General features: G+C 32.7%; 1 protein-coding gene across 8 annotated transcripts in view; it reads left to right on the top strand.

Annotated features, from left to right (window-relative positions):
• Ca-beta (Calcium channel protein beta subunit) overlaps nucleotides 1-16,852 on the top strand; it is a 636,212-nt gene that overhangs the window by 440,831 nt on the left and 178,529 nt on the right. For 2 of the 8 annotated variants that reach the window (XM_081744582.1, XM_081744604.1), the window contains exon 1: nucleotides 5,142-5,689. The exons of the other annotated variants lie outside the window; for them this stretch is intronic. In XM_081744582.1, the coding sequence (XP_081600708.1) occupies nucleotides 5,606-5,689 (84 nt within the window). In that variant the 5' untranslated portion in view covers nucleotides 5,142-5,605. Of the gene's footprint in view, nucleotides 1-5,141; nucleotides 5,690-16,852 lie in introns of those variants that run through there. 8 annotated transcript variants of the gene reach the window in all.

Genomic DNA, 16,852 nt, shown 5'->3' with positions numbered 1-16,852 from the left:
TTGTGAGGTCTTTTGAAACAGTACAGACTGTAAGTTTTGTAACCCTTGTTAATTTTTTCCTATTCGGACTAATCTTTAAGTCGGAGCATGTACATCAATTCCTTGTGTCCTGTGGATTATCCATTACCTATCCATTACATATTTTTGAAATATGCATTTTCGGATGACGTTTGTGTGACTTGCTTTACGTTAGACTACCACGCTACGGTTCTTCGTGTTCGAAATACTATGCACTTTTCTCAACAAATTCATATGATTTTTTTCATGTTTTGATATGAGGAATCACCTCTTCAAATTTATCGGCCTGCTTTATTAATACTGTGAATATTGAAGCATTATATAGACGACTAATCTCCTTTCTTATGCCTGTCTATTGTATTTTGAATAGCAATGATGGCGCCACTGCCCAACCCACAGATCATATCAAGATTGAATCTGAGAGACAACGGTCCAGTTGTTAACGAATATGACAAAATGTTCCAATCGCGTGCTCTTAGACTTAAAGCATTATTATGATAGTTTCGTGTGTGTCTAGAGTACTGCCTGCGTTAGTTAAAAAAAAGTAATATTAATAACATACGATATATTCAACTACTAACTGACAATAAGCATTACCAATGTGAATACTTTAGATAGACTCTAGGGTAAATGTGTTTATATACATCCAAATAAACATTGTCTTGATTCAGATTGAAATGATTGGTCATCACTTTTTGTTTCTAAAGTACGGCTTTTTGCAAAGCCCGTCATCCATGTGAATTTTTTTATTTGATTATTCTACCTAAGACAGGACTCGAATTTAGATGTAACTTAGGAGAAATATTTCGAAGAAACATGTAAGCAAATAATGTTTAATTTAGTTGAAATACCTACAATGAGAAAAAAATGATAGGTTACTTAAAAAGATAGGTTACATGCGTAATTCCTGTAGTTTTTGGACTTAAGGTACAGCAGACGTATAACTAAAAACGCATGTTTTATACACTTTCTGTATAAGTGTTCCACCTATACGTACTTTCCGTATTAAACAATGTAGGCGGTCAGGATCTCACATACAAATTGACGTATATAACATGTAGCTGACGAAGGTAACATAAGTACATGCATGTGATATACGGAAAACTGTTAGATGTCAGACATCCTGCAACGGCATAATGTAACATCTAACGGCAGTGCCTATATAGCATACGGATAGCGTATGCTCCGTACTGATTTCTATAGTAAGCAAGAAGATACCGTATATTTGTACAATATACCGCTGTCCGGAGAACGGATTTTCTCTGTGTACAGTAACATATTACCCTGGAACTCTCCTTCATCTCTTTCGCTACGCCACTGTATTTAAATCGATAAGATGATGATGAAATAAAAAAAAAATTGGAAATGAATTGAAATGAAGAAATATTTACGTAAAAGAACCACTTTGGATTACTGCCATTTTCCTCATGGAGTTCCCTCTCCAAAAGAAAGAAAAAAAGAAGAAAAAGAGAAAAAAAATGATAAATTATGTCGGCCAGCAATGAGTCAATGAAAAAGAAGAGTTGCTTCCGAATGACGAAAGAGTGTATAGATGTTTAATTCTTTCCCCACATCATACGTATTTACTACAGCGAGAGATTCCTCTACTTCATTTTTTTTTTAACAATCTGTCTGGACTGGATAGAGAGCCTCGACTGATTGAAGCTTCGTTCGCCCACTAACTAAAATTCCCACGCGCATTTCAGGTCACCCCACAGGAAACTGTAGAAAAGACGCCTATGGAATTCAAGTGCCAGCGGAAGTGCGGAATAATTCTTCCATCCTGCAGAATCCTTCAAGGAGAACTACTTACTTATTGCTTTCAAATTCTTCTTATTAAGAACCACGATGAAAAATTCGATGTGAAAAAATAGTGAATTTTTAACACGTGTTTATTTTTATAATAATAATAATAATAATAATAATAATAATAATAATAATAATAATAATAATAATAATAATAATAATAATAATAATAATAATAATAGTAATAAAGTTACAATTTTTAGATATCCACTTTTTTCTTTTGCTGTCAAAACGATTTACCCGAAAGTGATAGAGGTGTTAAATATTGCTTACACTTGGGTATAGTGATACATTTCCTGTATCTTTCTACCCTTTTCGGGTCTTTTATCCCTTTATTCCCTTAATTTTCTCCCAATCTTTTTTCCCGCTTTCTTCTTCTTTTACTGCTACCTTTTTAAAATTTCATTACAAATTTCCCGAGCATCGTGGATTGAGTGTGCTATTTCCTGTGTAAGAATTTTGACAAGATGAAGGATTTTCTGTTTTCTTTGTATACAAACTATACAGATGCAATTTCCAAAGTTCCGTTGTTGCATGAAAACAGCATTGAGTGCCAAGAGGAATTATTCTTAAAATCTCGTAGTGTTTTTTTTATCTTCTTTGACTTTTTCTCGAGAGTTTTAAATGATCAATTCACCTAGAAGTAATTCATGTTAGAAAAAAATACAACAATAAAAATGAATAATATTTTCTGTGAAGCATTACATTTTAAATAAAAAATAAAAGGTGAACAAACGAAAGAATACTAATAACCTGTATTACAACTTCGCCAATATGCCGTTGCCTTCATAACATACATTATAATGCAGATGGTAATGGTATATTGCCACAAAAACTGTAATTCATATTATTGATATTAAATGATTACTTTGCTCAGAATTTATTTCTATTACTAGTGGCACGGATTTGCGTCATAAAATTAAAGTCGAATCTCAGCCGACGGAACACGCCCCAGTCATGAAATGAAAATGAAATGAAATCTTTAAGTTTTATATCTCAGGGATATGCCAGCTAGGCTAAAGGAGACGGTGATAATGAGAGATTAATGAAATGGTGGAATAAAGGAACTAGAAGGAAACGGGAGAACCTCGAGAAAACCCACGCACACAGTGTTTGTTTACAACAAAGCTCACTTGGCGCTAGCTGGGATCGACCAAGGACCCCATGCACCAGAGGTGAACGCTCTACCAACGATCCACCGCGGTCCCACGCCTCAGTTATGTTTCTTCTTTAACTTGCAATGGTTCAACCATGTTCGCAAATCTTGCAACCTTCATGTAACATAGAATAATAAAATTTTGCATAACGACGTAAGTCGGATGATAATACAATATTTTATTATTGTTTTATTTCAGTAAACAAATACGTTATTATTAAGCGTATAATAACGTAAGTAACGTATCAATCATAAATACGCTATTATTATTTCTATCTATTAACTATATATATCCTATTACATTGTGTAACAAAAACACTCTGGAAGTGCCATGTACAGTATTACATACAGGCGATCATCGTAATTTATAATTCATTTCAAATTTATGATTTGTATAAGAACTTCAAAATTTAATTGAATGTAAAATAAATCTTAACAAAAAAGTGAAAAGCAATGTAAGCGTAAGAATTAAACGTAATTAATGTTTTTATAAAATGACCAGTAAAACAGATTCTCTTGTGGGTAAAATGAAGAAATAGGTGCAAGGCTATAAAAGCATTGGGTGCATTGATTATAATGGATTATAATGAATCACTTAAAGCATATAATGCTTTTTTAGTTTTAGTCTCATTTCTTCATTTTACCCCCCCCCCTCCCAAATATACTCCTTTTTGTGTAGCTTTTGAATCTCTTCCTTAGATAGACAGTAGCGTGTCATTTCAGCTTTTGCTGTTGGGGAGATTATTAGTATATTATTATAATATTGATTAAAATATACATACATCTCAAACTTGGGGCGGGGTGAGAGAACAATTGCTGTCCACAAATGACGCCCCTGGAGGGAGACTGTAGTTTCGAAAGACATTGAGTCTCGGCAAATATGTAGGAAAAAAATAAAACCAAATTCTATAACGATAAAAGATGTGTTTAATTATGACTAAAAAGAGGGAATAAAATAAAATTTAAAAATTGAAAACACATTTCTTCCAAATCCTAAAATAACAAAATAAAACAATTCGTACTAAAAATAAAAAAATAAAACAGATCACACTAAAAGTAAAAAAAAAAAATAATTCTGTTTCTAAGAGAATTACTTTAAAAGGTCATATTTTTGTATGACTGAAAAGAGAAGAATCAGGAACGTTCTCATATATTTATATTACACATTATAGATAAGAGTGCTCCCCATGGTTTTCTTTTTAGTCATGCATAAATAGATTTTTAAAAATAATTTTCTTCAAAACATAATTATTTTCTTACATTTTAGCACAGTATGATTTGTTTTATTTTGTTATTTTTTTAAAAAATAATGTATTTTTAAAATACATGTTATATATATTTAATTTATTTTATTTAAATTACTAGCAGAAGCGCTAGTTCTTAGCATATCCTAAATGACATGCAACCTGCAACACCGCAAAGCTGTTTGGGTTGTCTAACTTGAAGGATTAGAGACATACTCGAATAAATTGTGAACCGCTTCTCACCCTTAGATTTGCATTTAAAAAATTTTAAATAAATATAATTCTATTATCTTTCCTATGGTTACCTAGAAGTATTTCAAGCGAATTGTGTGTATTTATATAGTGGACTAAAATATCTGCTAGTAAACATTTTTAGCTTTAAATAATATATTCTAAAAGTTTATTTAAGAATTACGTTATACGTTTATAGTCTTATGTAAGAATCACTTTAATCTGTTTTAAAATGAATTAACCCTTGTTTGTACGTATGTAATTGAAACTGAATATACAGCCAAATTAAAGAAGATAGGCAAAAGATGATTTCCAACTTTAAAAATGTATATGGGGTCTAGTTTCCAACCTATTTGTCTCTCTTTCTCTTTTTTCTATCTTTCTTAAATAGTAAATTTGATATTTCTAGAAAAACGAAGAGTGTGGATCACGAATGCAACCCCACCCATTCTTCCCTTGCTTTTCCTTCTTCATCTTCTTCTTCTTCTTTTTCTTTTGTTTGTTTTTTCAGTTAAATGCAGCAGTTTCTACTCCCTTCCTTCTTTTATTACTATTTCCATGCTTATTTAGAAAAAAAAATAAACTCCCCAACACTCCCTAGGAGGAAAAAAATGGGCGCGAGCCAAGGTGATCAATACCGACGCATGCGCAATAGTTTCACACCATCTTTCAGTGCCCAAGATTTCGCCTGTGATCCTGCAAACCTGCATTGCTCGCTGCGGTACACATTCAAACCGTTGAGGCCACGCCGTGTAAAAGAAAAAGACGAAGAAGACAATATAACACATTTTTTACAGAAAAACACAACACAACACAAGTTGTCTAAATTGTGTCTGTATATTTATATACGTGAATTTGTGCCTATATGTGTCGTTGTGTAATCGTGAAGGAAGAAAGAGAAACAAACCACAATATATAAGAACAAAAATGTGATATCTACATTTATTTATTTATTTATTGTACATAATGTGTTACATAAGTGCCATGGTGAATATTCGGGGTTCGAAATTGTGTCAAGATGAAGTGTCTCAGGACACTGAGGACCCTATTTGATTCAATATTACTATGTCCCACCCCTTTCATTTATCCATCCCACTGAAGTAAAAATATTTATTATTTAAATTTTGCTGTGAGAGTTTTGAAGACTTAAATGGTGCAGAAGAGAGTATTAGTGCAGCGTAATATGATGGGATATAACCAATATAGTCAAGGGTATAATAAGCTATTTACGCAGGTAAGATAACATTTGATTGGATTTTCTCTTTATTTTTTTTAAATACCCTTTCAGTTTTAGTTAGGTGTTTAAAACACCATCTCTGCACACATCACCATATTTATCTTATTTTATTTATTTTTCTTGATTGGACTAGACCCGATATTCAGTGCACTAGTGTGAAATTTTAATGCTTCTAGCATATGTATATAGAGATATCTTTCGTATGTATAATCATATTCTGTAGCCAGATCTTATACACTGTTACAATGTGATGCAAGCTTGCACGCTATACCTCACTTCGCAGCGCCCTCTGTATATTTGCTACTTCCCTTCTATAAACTTCTTAATTTCTGTTTCCTGTATTCAACAAGAAGGCATTAGCTTGATTAATTAGTGATTTGTATGTATTATTATTTATTTTAATTATTAGACATATAAATACTTTTCAAAAAAATTGCAAAAGGAAACGGAAGGGGAGGAAAGTGTTTATGAAACCATGACTGCTGTTTCATTGTCAGTGCGCATGCTTCGTGAAGACTCACAAGAAGTAAACAAGATCTCCTCCTCCCCATCCTCTTCTATGAGGAAATCGCGCAGAGCAAATATGAATGATCTCTCAATATACAGGGTGTTCTAAAAAACATTCATCTGGCCGAAGTTCTTATCTAAGTATTCATACTCAAAGATCGCACTGGATAAATGGTACATAGGCACTTAATCGGGCTGTATAATGTAATAAAATGAGGGTAGAAGCTCTATGTCTTAGTAGGAGTGCCCACTTCTTGTGCAAAGTTTCCTGATCTCGATCCCGATCACTAGAGGGCATAAACTTGAGACGTAAAACTACAAAAACAAGTAAATAATAATAATAATAATAATAATAATAATAATAATAATAATAATAATAATAATAATAATAATAATAATAATAATAATAATAATAATAATAAATGAACGATCCTAGACCCCTTTTTTCTTCTTTTCTGAAAGTAAATGTGTCAATTCAATTGCCATAAAGGAGACATCACTATAATAATATATATTCTAATACATACAGTGAAACTTCTAAATAACGGACACTGATAGAAATGATAATTTGTCCGTAAATGAAAGGTAGCCGTTACAGACCGGTTACTTGTATATTTTTTAAAAGATTAATCACAGCTTATGAGGTAAATGTATGCAATTTATTGTAAATACATTAGTTATAAATGTAGATATAGATACTCTCGAAACATTGTAGTCGGTATCCAAATTACTGGAGGGGATGATGGAGAATTCCTCCTCTATAAAGAAATATACGTATTCTTGGGGGATACGTTCATATGGGCGCACACTAGAAAGTATAATACTTCTGTAATTTTTCTTCTTAAGTCCCAAGTTATATCTCTATAAAAATCCCTTAATTTGATGACTGGCTGTATTAAATGTGAAAATAACGTAATAATAACATGCAAAATTATTAACATATTACGAAATACTGAAAATATATACATAGTAACCAATTATGACTGTTATGATTTTCTTGCGGAAAAGTCTGCAGTAGTTGTTTGCTATGCAATTCTGCGGACACTAGGAATAAGGAAGTGTATTTCTGGAGTTTTGACATGTATGACATTTTAAGGGGGCAGACTACTAAATATTTTTGAAAAACTAATAACTTTTCTTTTGCCCGTTTTTCGTAAGTGGAAAGAGGTAATAAAATGTAACTTACCACACTAATAGATAATGTTATTCTACATTCAAAAATACGAATCGGAACAATTTTCAGTGTTGCCATCCATAGAAATTACAGTGTGACCAGAATTTGAATTACTCAAAAATCTAGGTTAAGGCAGCGACTAGAAAAATGACCTCAACGGTAATTGATGACTTATCATGCTGTCTAGGTTTCTTGTTTACTACTTTTTAAATAATGTTTCTATTTATTTTGTAATAACTTATTTATTTTGTAATAATTTATGTAAGGTTTATAAAATGAGTAGAAATATTATTTAAAAAGTAGTAAATAAGAAACCTAGACAGCATGATAAGTCATCAATTACCGTTGAGTTCATTTTCTTAGTCGCTACCTTTACCTAGATTATTGAGTAATTCAAATTCTGGCCACACTGTAATTTCTATGGATGGCAACACTGAAAATTCTTCCGATTCGTATTTTTGGGTGTAGAATAGCATTATCTATTAGTGTGGTAAGTTACATTTTATTACCCCTTTCCACTTACGAAAAACGGGCAAAAGAAAAATTATTAGTTTTTCAAAAATATTTAGTAGTCTGCCGCCTTAAGTTCGTCACGTATGAAGGATGACGTCCCTCCTAGGCGATCTTGTCATACAAGCCTACCTCAATGGCAGAGCGCTTACCTCTGATGGATGGGGTTCTTGGTTCGATTCCTGGCCATGTAAGTTTGTAGTGGACAACATCGTGTTCGTGGGTTTTCTTAGGGTACTTTCGTTTCCTCCCTCATTCTCATTCCACCAATTCTTCCATCATTATTAACGTGACTTAATCATCATATCCCTTAACCTAAAGAACATAATCGTGGGACGTTACACTGTAAAACTTTTACGTTATATGGGGAAATGAAAAAGGAATGGAGAAGGATGGAAGCATCCTGGGACCTGCATGTTAGGTACCATCCCAGCATTTTGATTGATATGAATGAGGAAAACCAAGGAAGTATCTTACTCAAAATGGCTGGTTTGAAAAGGCTTTTACACATTTCTAACTGAGTATTCCCACCAAGAATCAAATTTGAGAACGCTTTCGAGAGCACTAGTTCCTAATCGAAATCTACTTTTAACTTGTGGATTAGTTGGAATCAACTGAAGCTGTAGTTTTAAATTGCGGCTAATATATATATATATATATATATATATATATATATATATATATATATATATATATATATATATATTGCTCTATATGCATTTATTACCTGATTTTTCTACGTGATTTCGATTACGAAATAACAAATTTTATCTGTCAACAAATGTATTCTATTTATCTACATATACTATCTACAAATTATTCTTATTTACTCAAGGTTTTCATGTAATAACTTAAAATTGTGTATAAATCTTAGTATGTGGCGTTCAGTGTAGAAAGGAATCAAGTCTTTTTTTTTTTTTTTTTTTTTTGTCATTTTAGACATATTCCATCTCTAAGATCTCTATCAGAGCTTAAAAGGCTCGCGTCCATGTATTGAAAGTAACTCTTATAAGATTTTTTTTTAAATGATGAAGCTTTTTTTTTTTTTTTTTTTTTGTAATTAAGCGTTTCGTACAAATTTTATACATATTTTTCGCACAACTTTAGTAATACGGATTGGCTTTCTTCTGCTTTAAAATCCGTATCACTATATTTTATCAGCAATATATGCAACACTGATCCCTGAAAAAGGAAAATAAATTTTAATTCTGTTCTCTAAATTCACTAACAATAACAACTTTTAAATAATTTTATTGATGTCATTTCAAATAAATCTGTGTGTGTAAAATATAATTAATACATTACTCTGTTTATAATTATTTATTTTTTAATTCTTCTTATTTTTGCTTCTCTAGTTAGTTTTGCAAGTATCTATTTAATTAGTATATGTAAACAAACTTTAATAGTGTACACCAATTCTAGGTATTTCAATGGAACTTTTCAGTTATATCTTAAGTGTGTACATTATGCATTAAGGCATATATGTAAAGGAACCATTTCAGAATTTCCTCAGTAAAACTGGCGAAAACTCACACATATATGCAAACCTAATAGATAAGCAATAATCATTATAGCTCCAACATTTACCTCTCTTCTAGGACAAATTTTAGTTATTTTAAATGAAATTTTAAATACCAAACTTCTTTAACCCTAGGGAATACCGAGACATGGACATGTTATTATAATATAATGAAGTCAATTCATATAAAGTAATAAAAGTGGTTTTTTGGTTGCTTGATTATTTTTTATCTTTAATTTTTTAAATGTGCTATTAACATGCTCGTATATATACTAGGAGAACAAAACTTTTTTTGTCTTTAAATCTTCTAATCTCAGTCTGCATTTTGAGTGGTGGACATTTTTGTTGAGCACCGCGTACCAATTAATGAGTTTGCACACGTTTACGTAAAATTTTATATCTTAGTACTGGACAATTCAAAACCGTTGGAACAAACACAATTTTCTTCAGCATTTTGTCTTCTTTAATTTTGTCTCTTAGCATGAAAAGCCTTAATCTAACCCTAACAGCTGAAAATTACTCCCAAACTTTAGTGAACAAATTGCACATTTTACAGCTGAAGTTTATAATGAAGGAGTGAAATTGAGTTTTTTTGAAAAAAAATTATAAATACATATGATACTATAGTCAGTATAGCTAGAGTAATAGCATTGATAAATAGTTCCTACATTTTTAGTGACGTTTTAAAATATGAAATTTTGTAACGTTTGCAAAGCTTGAAGTATGATATCTCTTGTGGGAGATGGAATGAAAATCTAATTTTTACACAAAACATACGTCTATATATAAGAAAACTGTAGTAAAATTTGAGCTTACTACGACGTTCTAAGTTCTAAGTGACGTTCTAAGTTCTGCAGGATGACCGAATCATACATGAACATAATTACCCTTTAAACTGAATTTTCAGTCCCTCTAAACCACCACTGTCTATTCACATGCCGCTGCCATCAATTTGTTTGTAAAGTCAAAGACACAGTTTAAAAAAACACAATGTTTTTGTAAATGTCCATTTTCGATTTTACATAGCACCTAATTAGTTTTCTTAAACGCAATAAAATTTATGATATTTTCTTGTTTTGAGTGCTTCAATATTAGTAACAGTTTTTTTTTTTTTTTTTCGTGTGACGAGAAAATAGGCTTTAACGTTTTCTTTGCAAGAATCGTACTTTTCCTCGGCACAAAAATTTGATCTCCTGTTGTTCTTTGCAAGCTGACTTTACATCAAGCTTTGTTGTTCCTCCTATTCCATCGCAGGGATTCTTGTCATAGCAAGAGGCAGAAAATGTTTACTCTACTTCTAGTCTAAAATCTGTTTGGTCGTTGCAAATGTTTTGAATTCTTTTTCTATTCTTATATTGGCTGCAGTTCCATCCGAAATTCAACTTTAGACAAATTCTCTTTATGTAATTTCTGGCCCCGCGTAGTGTAGTCGGTAACGCTATCGCCTTTGGTGCGACGGTGCCAGGTTCGTTTTTTGATGAGAACACTTGGTTGAAAAAGTGTTAAGCTTTTTCAGACCAGTCATCCTGAGTGAAGCTTTCCTGGGTTTCCCTCATTCACATCAGACAAACGTCGGGTGGTGCTTCCATAATGATCTCAGCCTGCTTCCTTCTTTCTCTATTTCAGAGTAAGTGAAAGCTGAGGAGTATCGTTCCTCAGACGGGATGAGCTAATATAGCCATAGGTGCAGAAAGTCCATAAATCTAATTCCTAATTCTATTTTTTATTTATTTTATGAGATGAGTTTGAAATGTATGAACAACTTATATGCTATGTTTCACATAGTCACTTAGGATACAAATTGAGTAACTTGGTTCTCTACGTGCTGTACTTATTCTTAATTCAATTACAACAATCAGTTTCATGTTTATCGATGCTCTTTTTATATTCTTACTATTTTTAATACTTTATTTTATTTTTATTTGTGATTGGCTTTCAATTTTGTTTAATTTTTCAAAATTATCTTTTTTCTTAATGCAAATTCATTCTTAAGGTGTAACTCATTCAGCATTAAAAGAGAAATAATAACTTAAAACAATGTGTTCTATGATTCAACTTGGCAAAGTATTCGCAGGTTCAGAAGCAAATGATTGAGAGTGGAGTAAACATGCGTTTTCCGTAAAATTTTTGAAAATTCATAACTTTATATACAATCAATATTAAAGTTGTAAATTTTACTATAGTTTTCTTGCATATAGAGATATTTTGTATAAAAAAAATAATTTTTATTCCATGTCATACTTTATCACCACGGACATCATACTTTAAACTTAGCAAAAATTACAAAATTGCAAATTAAAAATAACATTAAAATTGTATGAAGTAATTATCAGTGTTGTTGTTCCAGCTGTAGTGAATATAGACCTTATATAATTATGTTTAAAAAATCAACTTTGATATTTTACCCTTTCATTATAAACTTTAGCTGTAAAAGGTTTAATTTAGACAGTAATTTTTATCTATTAGAGTTTAATTAAAGTTTGTCGTGCTAACAAAAAATTAAAGAAGAGAAAATGGTGATGATAATGGTGTTTGTTTCATTATTTCTGAATAATTCAACAATTTTACGCTAACGTGTACAAAAGTAACTAATTGACACGCGGTGCGCAACAAAAATATTCGCCACTCACGAACAGGCTGCGATTAAAAATAAAAAAATAAAAAAAAAAACAGTTTTGTGCTATCAATGCGTACGATAATAGTCTACAGAGATATAAAAAAATTTAAAAAATTGAAAGCAGTCAAGCAAACCTCATTGAATCAGTTTATTTGGATTGACCGAATGGTAAGTCAGAAGTCTTGCAATATTTCAACAACCCAAACAGCAGGTACATGTATACGCCTTGATCGACCGTTAAGTACAAGGTGAAACTGATTCAAGAAGTATTGTGGCAATCAGACTATTTAACACAGAGGTCGCCACTCTATCAATATCTTCAGTGAGTTTCTAGTGGCAGTAACCACATGAGTGCTCAAGAACATCAGATACGTGAACTGTTCTGTATGAGTTCGAACTCGAACACAACGCTGTGGCAGTAACTCACAACATTTGTCATCTGAGAGGACAAGATACAGTGAACTACAGCACAGCAACTCGTTGGTTACATAAATTTCATTCAGGTTGCAAAAATTTCGAAAATCAGCTAAAGTAAGCCGCCCCTGAATAATAGATTCTGAGGTCAAACGAGACGCCATTGGGGAAAATGCATCCACTTACACACGACAATTGTCAAATCAACTTTGCATATACCAGTCCAGTGTCACCTTGATAAACTCAGGAAAACTATCAAGTAGGAGCAGTCACATTGTGCCACATGCGTTGACTCCAGCTCAGGTCCAGACGAGAGTACATAGGTACCGGCAACTGCCGCGAAATTCACGTGAGTGGATTTCCTGAAACGAATTGTTACATGCGACGAAAAGAGAATGTTTTTTCCGAAATCCGAATGTGCTAAAACATTGGTTGAGCAAGGACCAACTTCCAGAACCGGACATCAAATAGAGCAGTTTCGAATATAAATGCATGCTCTGTATGCGGAGGAACTACGAAGCGGTAATTTACTTCGAGTTCGTTTCTAACGATCTTACCATCAATTCCGCCCACCTTTATTCCTAACAGTTGAGGCGGATATATGCTGCATTGCGCCAAAAAAAAATCCTGTATTGGTGAATAAAAAAAAAAATGCAGGATACCACAAAAGCACACTTGGATTAAATAACACAAGAAAGAAATGCAGGAACTTGATAGCATCAAACTTATGTAACATCTGGCATATAGTTTCGATCTTGCCCCTTCGAAATTACCTGTTTCACTTCATGGTGCATTGACTGAAAGCAACAGTGACTGACTTCTTTGCCTCTAAGAACAAGATGTTGTATCGACGTGGAATCTAAGAACTGACAGAAAAGCGGCTGCAGACAGCCCAGCCCAATGGGCTATATTTTGAATGTTAACCTGCTTTCTTTGTACAAGTATGTTGTGAGCAAAATATTGCAAAACTTATGATTAACCCTTATAATTGAGACCCCTACCCCTTCTTTCCTTTATTCTAGAACAAATATTTTTAAAAAAGACACGTTGAAACATATATTTAATTAAAAACTCAATTACCAAATTTTGTGTATGGGCGTGTTGTTATAATAATTCCTTCTCTCCCCCCCTCTCCAGCTAAAATTTCCAAAAATCCTACTTTATTGGTACGTTTCGTCACAAATTCACTGCGCAATTTCAAGTTTCTAACCTAAACAGTTTGGACTAGACTAGAGACGCACCACAGGGGTCCACCGAGTCCGGACCCCCCCCCAAAATTCGTAACTTAACATACAATTTGTACACTTTCTCAATAAAAGTTACTTGTTTAACAGGGAAATGATTGATATAGCATTAAAAAAAATGATCTTACACTTCATCTGTACTCTTTCTCTTATAAAAATTTAGTTTTATCATTTTTTTGGACCAAGCTTTAGGGAAGGGGAGTCCAATACTATAGCAGAGGTGGATCTAGCCTGGGGCCGGGGGACCTAATCCCCCCAGTTTTTTTGAGTGACAAAAGCAATTAAAGCCATTACTTAAATATTTTTGTAAGTTTATAGTAAGCTCATGATATATCTATCATAGTCTGTGTTCTGATAGCTTCCCCCCCCCCAGTTTTTACTTTCTACATCCGTCTCTGACTACAAGCCACTACGTATATGTAGCATTGAATTGTAGTATTATTCTGCACTAGAAAAGACGATAAATGATTATAAAATACTTCCACCTATATTTTCAGAAAAAAAAATGATAGAACTAATGACCCCAAATAATCCCAACACTTTCACGTTTTAAATATTGTTTCTAACATAATATTGTATTATAGTTAAACTTGTAATTTGAAGTCTACGGACTCACTCCCAATCAATTGTCTCTAATGATGAATGCTTGCGGGCAATAATAGCGGACAAAATCCATGGACAGTTCCATGCACTCAAAAGTTTTTTTTTTTTTTTTCGAAGAATGTATTACGACAAATCTACTCAATTCAAGTGTTGGTTCTGTTTATTGTTTCAATAGAATAGATTTTGCTCTATAGATGGCTTCAGAAGAGAATATTGCTTTGAAATTTCTATTTTCTTATTCAAACGTTTTAAGGGTCGTACATATACTGATGGAATCTCTTTCAATAATAAATGAAAACATCACATGAGCATGCAAATGCTCTTTCTTTCTTTCTTTCTTTCTTTTTAACGCAATACTGCGTTATGACTAGAATAGGATTGAATAGGCCATAAAAGTTTCGTTATTTGCTTATTTCCATTTCGAGTTTCTGTTAACAGCTGTTTGCAATTCTTACTAGGGAGATCCATTTTAGTACTATAGTCGAGTTGAATGGACGCTCGTGACTTCACTATATGGTTGGTTCATGCGTCAATTCGCTAATATTGAGTTCACCTGGTTGATTGCATCTCGAAACAATGCACCGTAAATAGTCGCTCTATTATGGCGATAACAGTCTCTATATACGAGACATACAATAAGCTGATTCAACCGGTAAAACAAGAATATTGATGCAAATGTGTTGCCCAGCGAGGGAATTGCTACATTGCAGCAGTGCGTATGAAATTATATATATATAACAATATATATAACAAAGATTTTTATGATCATAGTAGTACAAGGCTTTCATTAAAAATAATAATCATAAATGTAGAATTCCTGCTGAATATCTGTACTAAAACAAAAGGTCATTAATATTATGTATGGTGGGTATGATGGATATATATTACACCTATTCGAATCCAAATTTTATGGCCCTGTTTTCTTTCTACATTCTATTGAGAAGAGTAAGTAAATCCTAGTTCTTTTCAGTTCCCTATACACAGTGCATTCAATAAATTCCGGGATTACCTCGATATAAAAATTCTTGACGATACCAGAAATATATGCTAGTACGTTAGTTTTCTACATACATCCCTTCCTGCCCTACATACTCGCGGGACTGGTTGTTAAAACTCTGGAACGCCCGAGGAAAGTCATCCAGTGGAATGTTGTTCAGTACCGCCGTCATAGTCTTTATTCGTTTTGTTTCTTTATTCGTTATCAGTATTGAGAGAACCTTTGAACACACACACCATATTCGCCTGAATATACCCCAGGGAACTTCGTATTCTTCCTGAAGCTCAACTTTGCCCTCAAGAGGAGCGTGTTGAGGATGTTACATAATTCAAACGAATATGATGCCCGTACTGAACAGCATTCCAGTTGACGACTTTTCTAGGGCGTTCTAGAGCCTCTACGACCAGTCCTGCAAGTGTGAAGCGCCGGATTCAAGTGAATGTGGCAGCGGTACTGAACAGTCTTCCGATTGACGACTTTCCTAGAGCATTCCAGAGACACTACGACCGGTCCTGCGAGTATATAACGCGGGAAGGGATGTATGCAGAAAACTTACGTAGTAATAAATTTTTGTGGTATAGTTAAGTATATTATTTCGAGGTAGTCCTGGAACTTACTGAATATTCTCTGTGTATTGTTAAAAACAGATTTTTAAGTTTCTCTTGTGAAAGAAAAAAATAGTATAGTTGTTGCGTAAACTTCAATTCGTTCTAAACATATACCATTTGACACATTTTTTATTATATAAGGAAATGTATCTTTCTATGAGCACACGTAAACTATTGTCATATTTACATAAATGAAAACTTATAAACTAGGGAAAACTTAACTAAAAAGATTTCCTTTTTTTAGTTTTTTGGAAAAATTTGTCTAAGAAAATTTATTAACACTGCTCATTCTTCCTATTCCTAATAATACTTCTTCTCAAACTGTGTCATTATTAACATTTATGATTTTTAACTATCCTCAAAGTTGTTCTTCTCTGGGCGACATTTTTCAAGCTTGCTCTTTACCGTTTGGTTTCACCTATCTAATTTTCTTTAGCCGTATTTTATTTTAACTATAAAAAAATGAAACATTTGCATTGGTTCTCTTTAAAATATGTTACTTGTGAGTTGTTTTGAGTTGATAGACTAGCCATTACAAGGCATGTTAGTGTCGCGAGTTCTCGTATAGTCCGAGAAGGTTTTATTTATTGATTGATCGTTTTACTATTCATCATATTAATGTTCACAGCTACTCTCTCTCTCTCTCTCTTTTTTTTTTTTTTTTTTTTTTTGGGCATCTTCTACAGAACAGTATTCGGATATAACACCAAAGCAGACAAATGAACGAGAATTAGAGAACAGTATTTCCGAATAATTTCTGTATGTTGTTCTGATTGAAAACTAGATAGCAGATTTTAAACGTTGTCAGAGGAGTTTTTCAATATTGTGAATAGAACATGGAATATTTATCTTACATATATAAAGCTGACCATATGTTTGCTGGTTTGTCTTTTATATATATATACAGGTAACTGTAGGAAAGAGACCATAGGCTTTTTATAATTTCTTAAATGTATATCCTAAAGAG

This window comes from Thermobia domestica, chromosome 2 (genome assembly GCF_964235325.1).
Source record: "Thermobia domestica chromosome 2, izTheDome1.hap1.1, whole genome shotgun sequence".
NCBI classification, from domain to species: domain Eukaryota; kingdom Metazoa; phylum Arthropoda; class Insecta; order Zygentoma; family Lepismatidae; genus Thermobia; species Thermobia domestica.
Note: the sequence above shows the minus strand (reverse complement) of the source record. Positions and strands in the feature narration are given on the sequence as shown.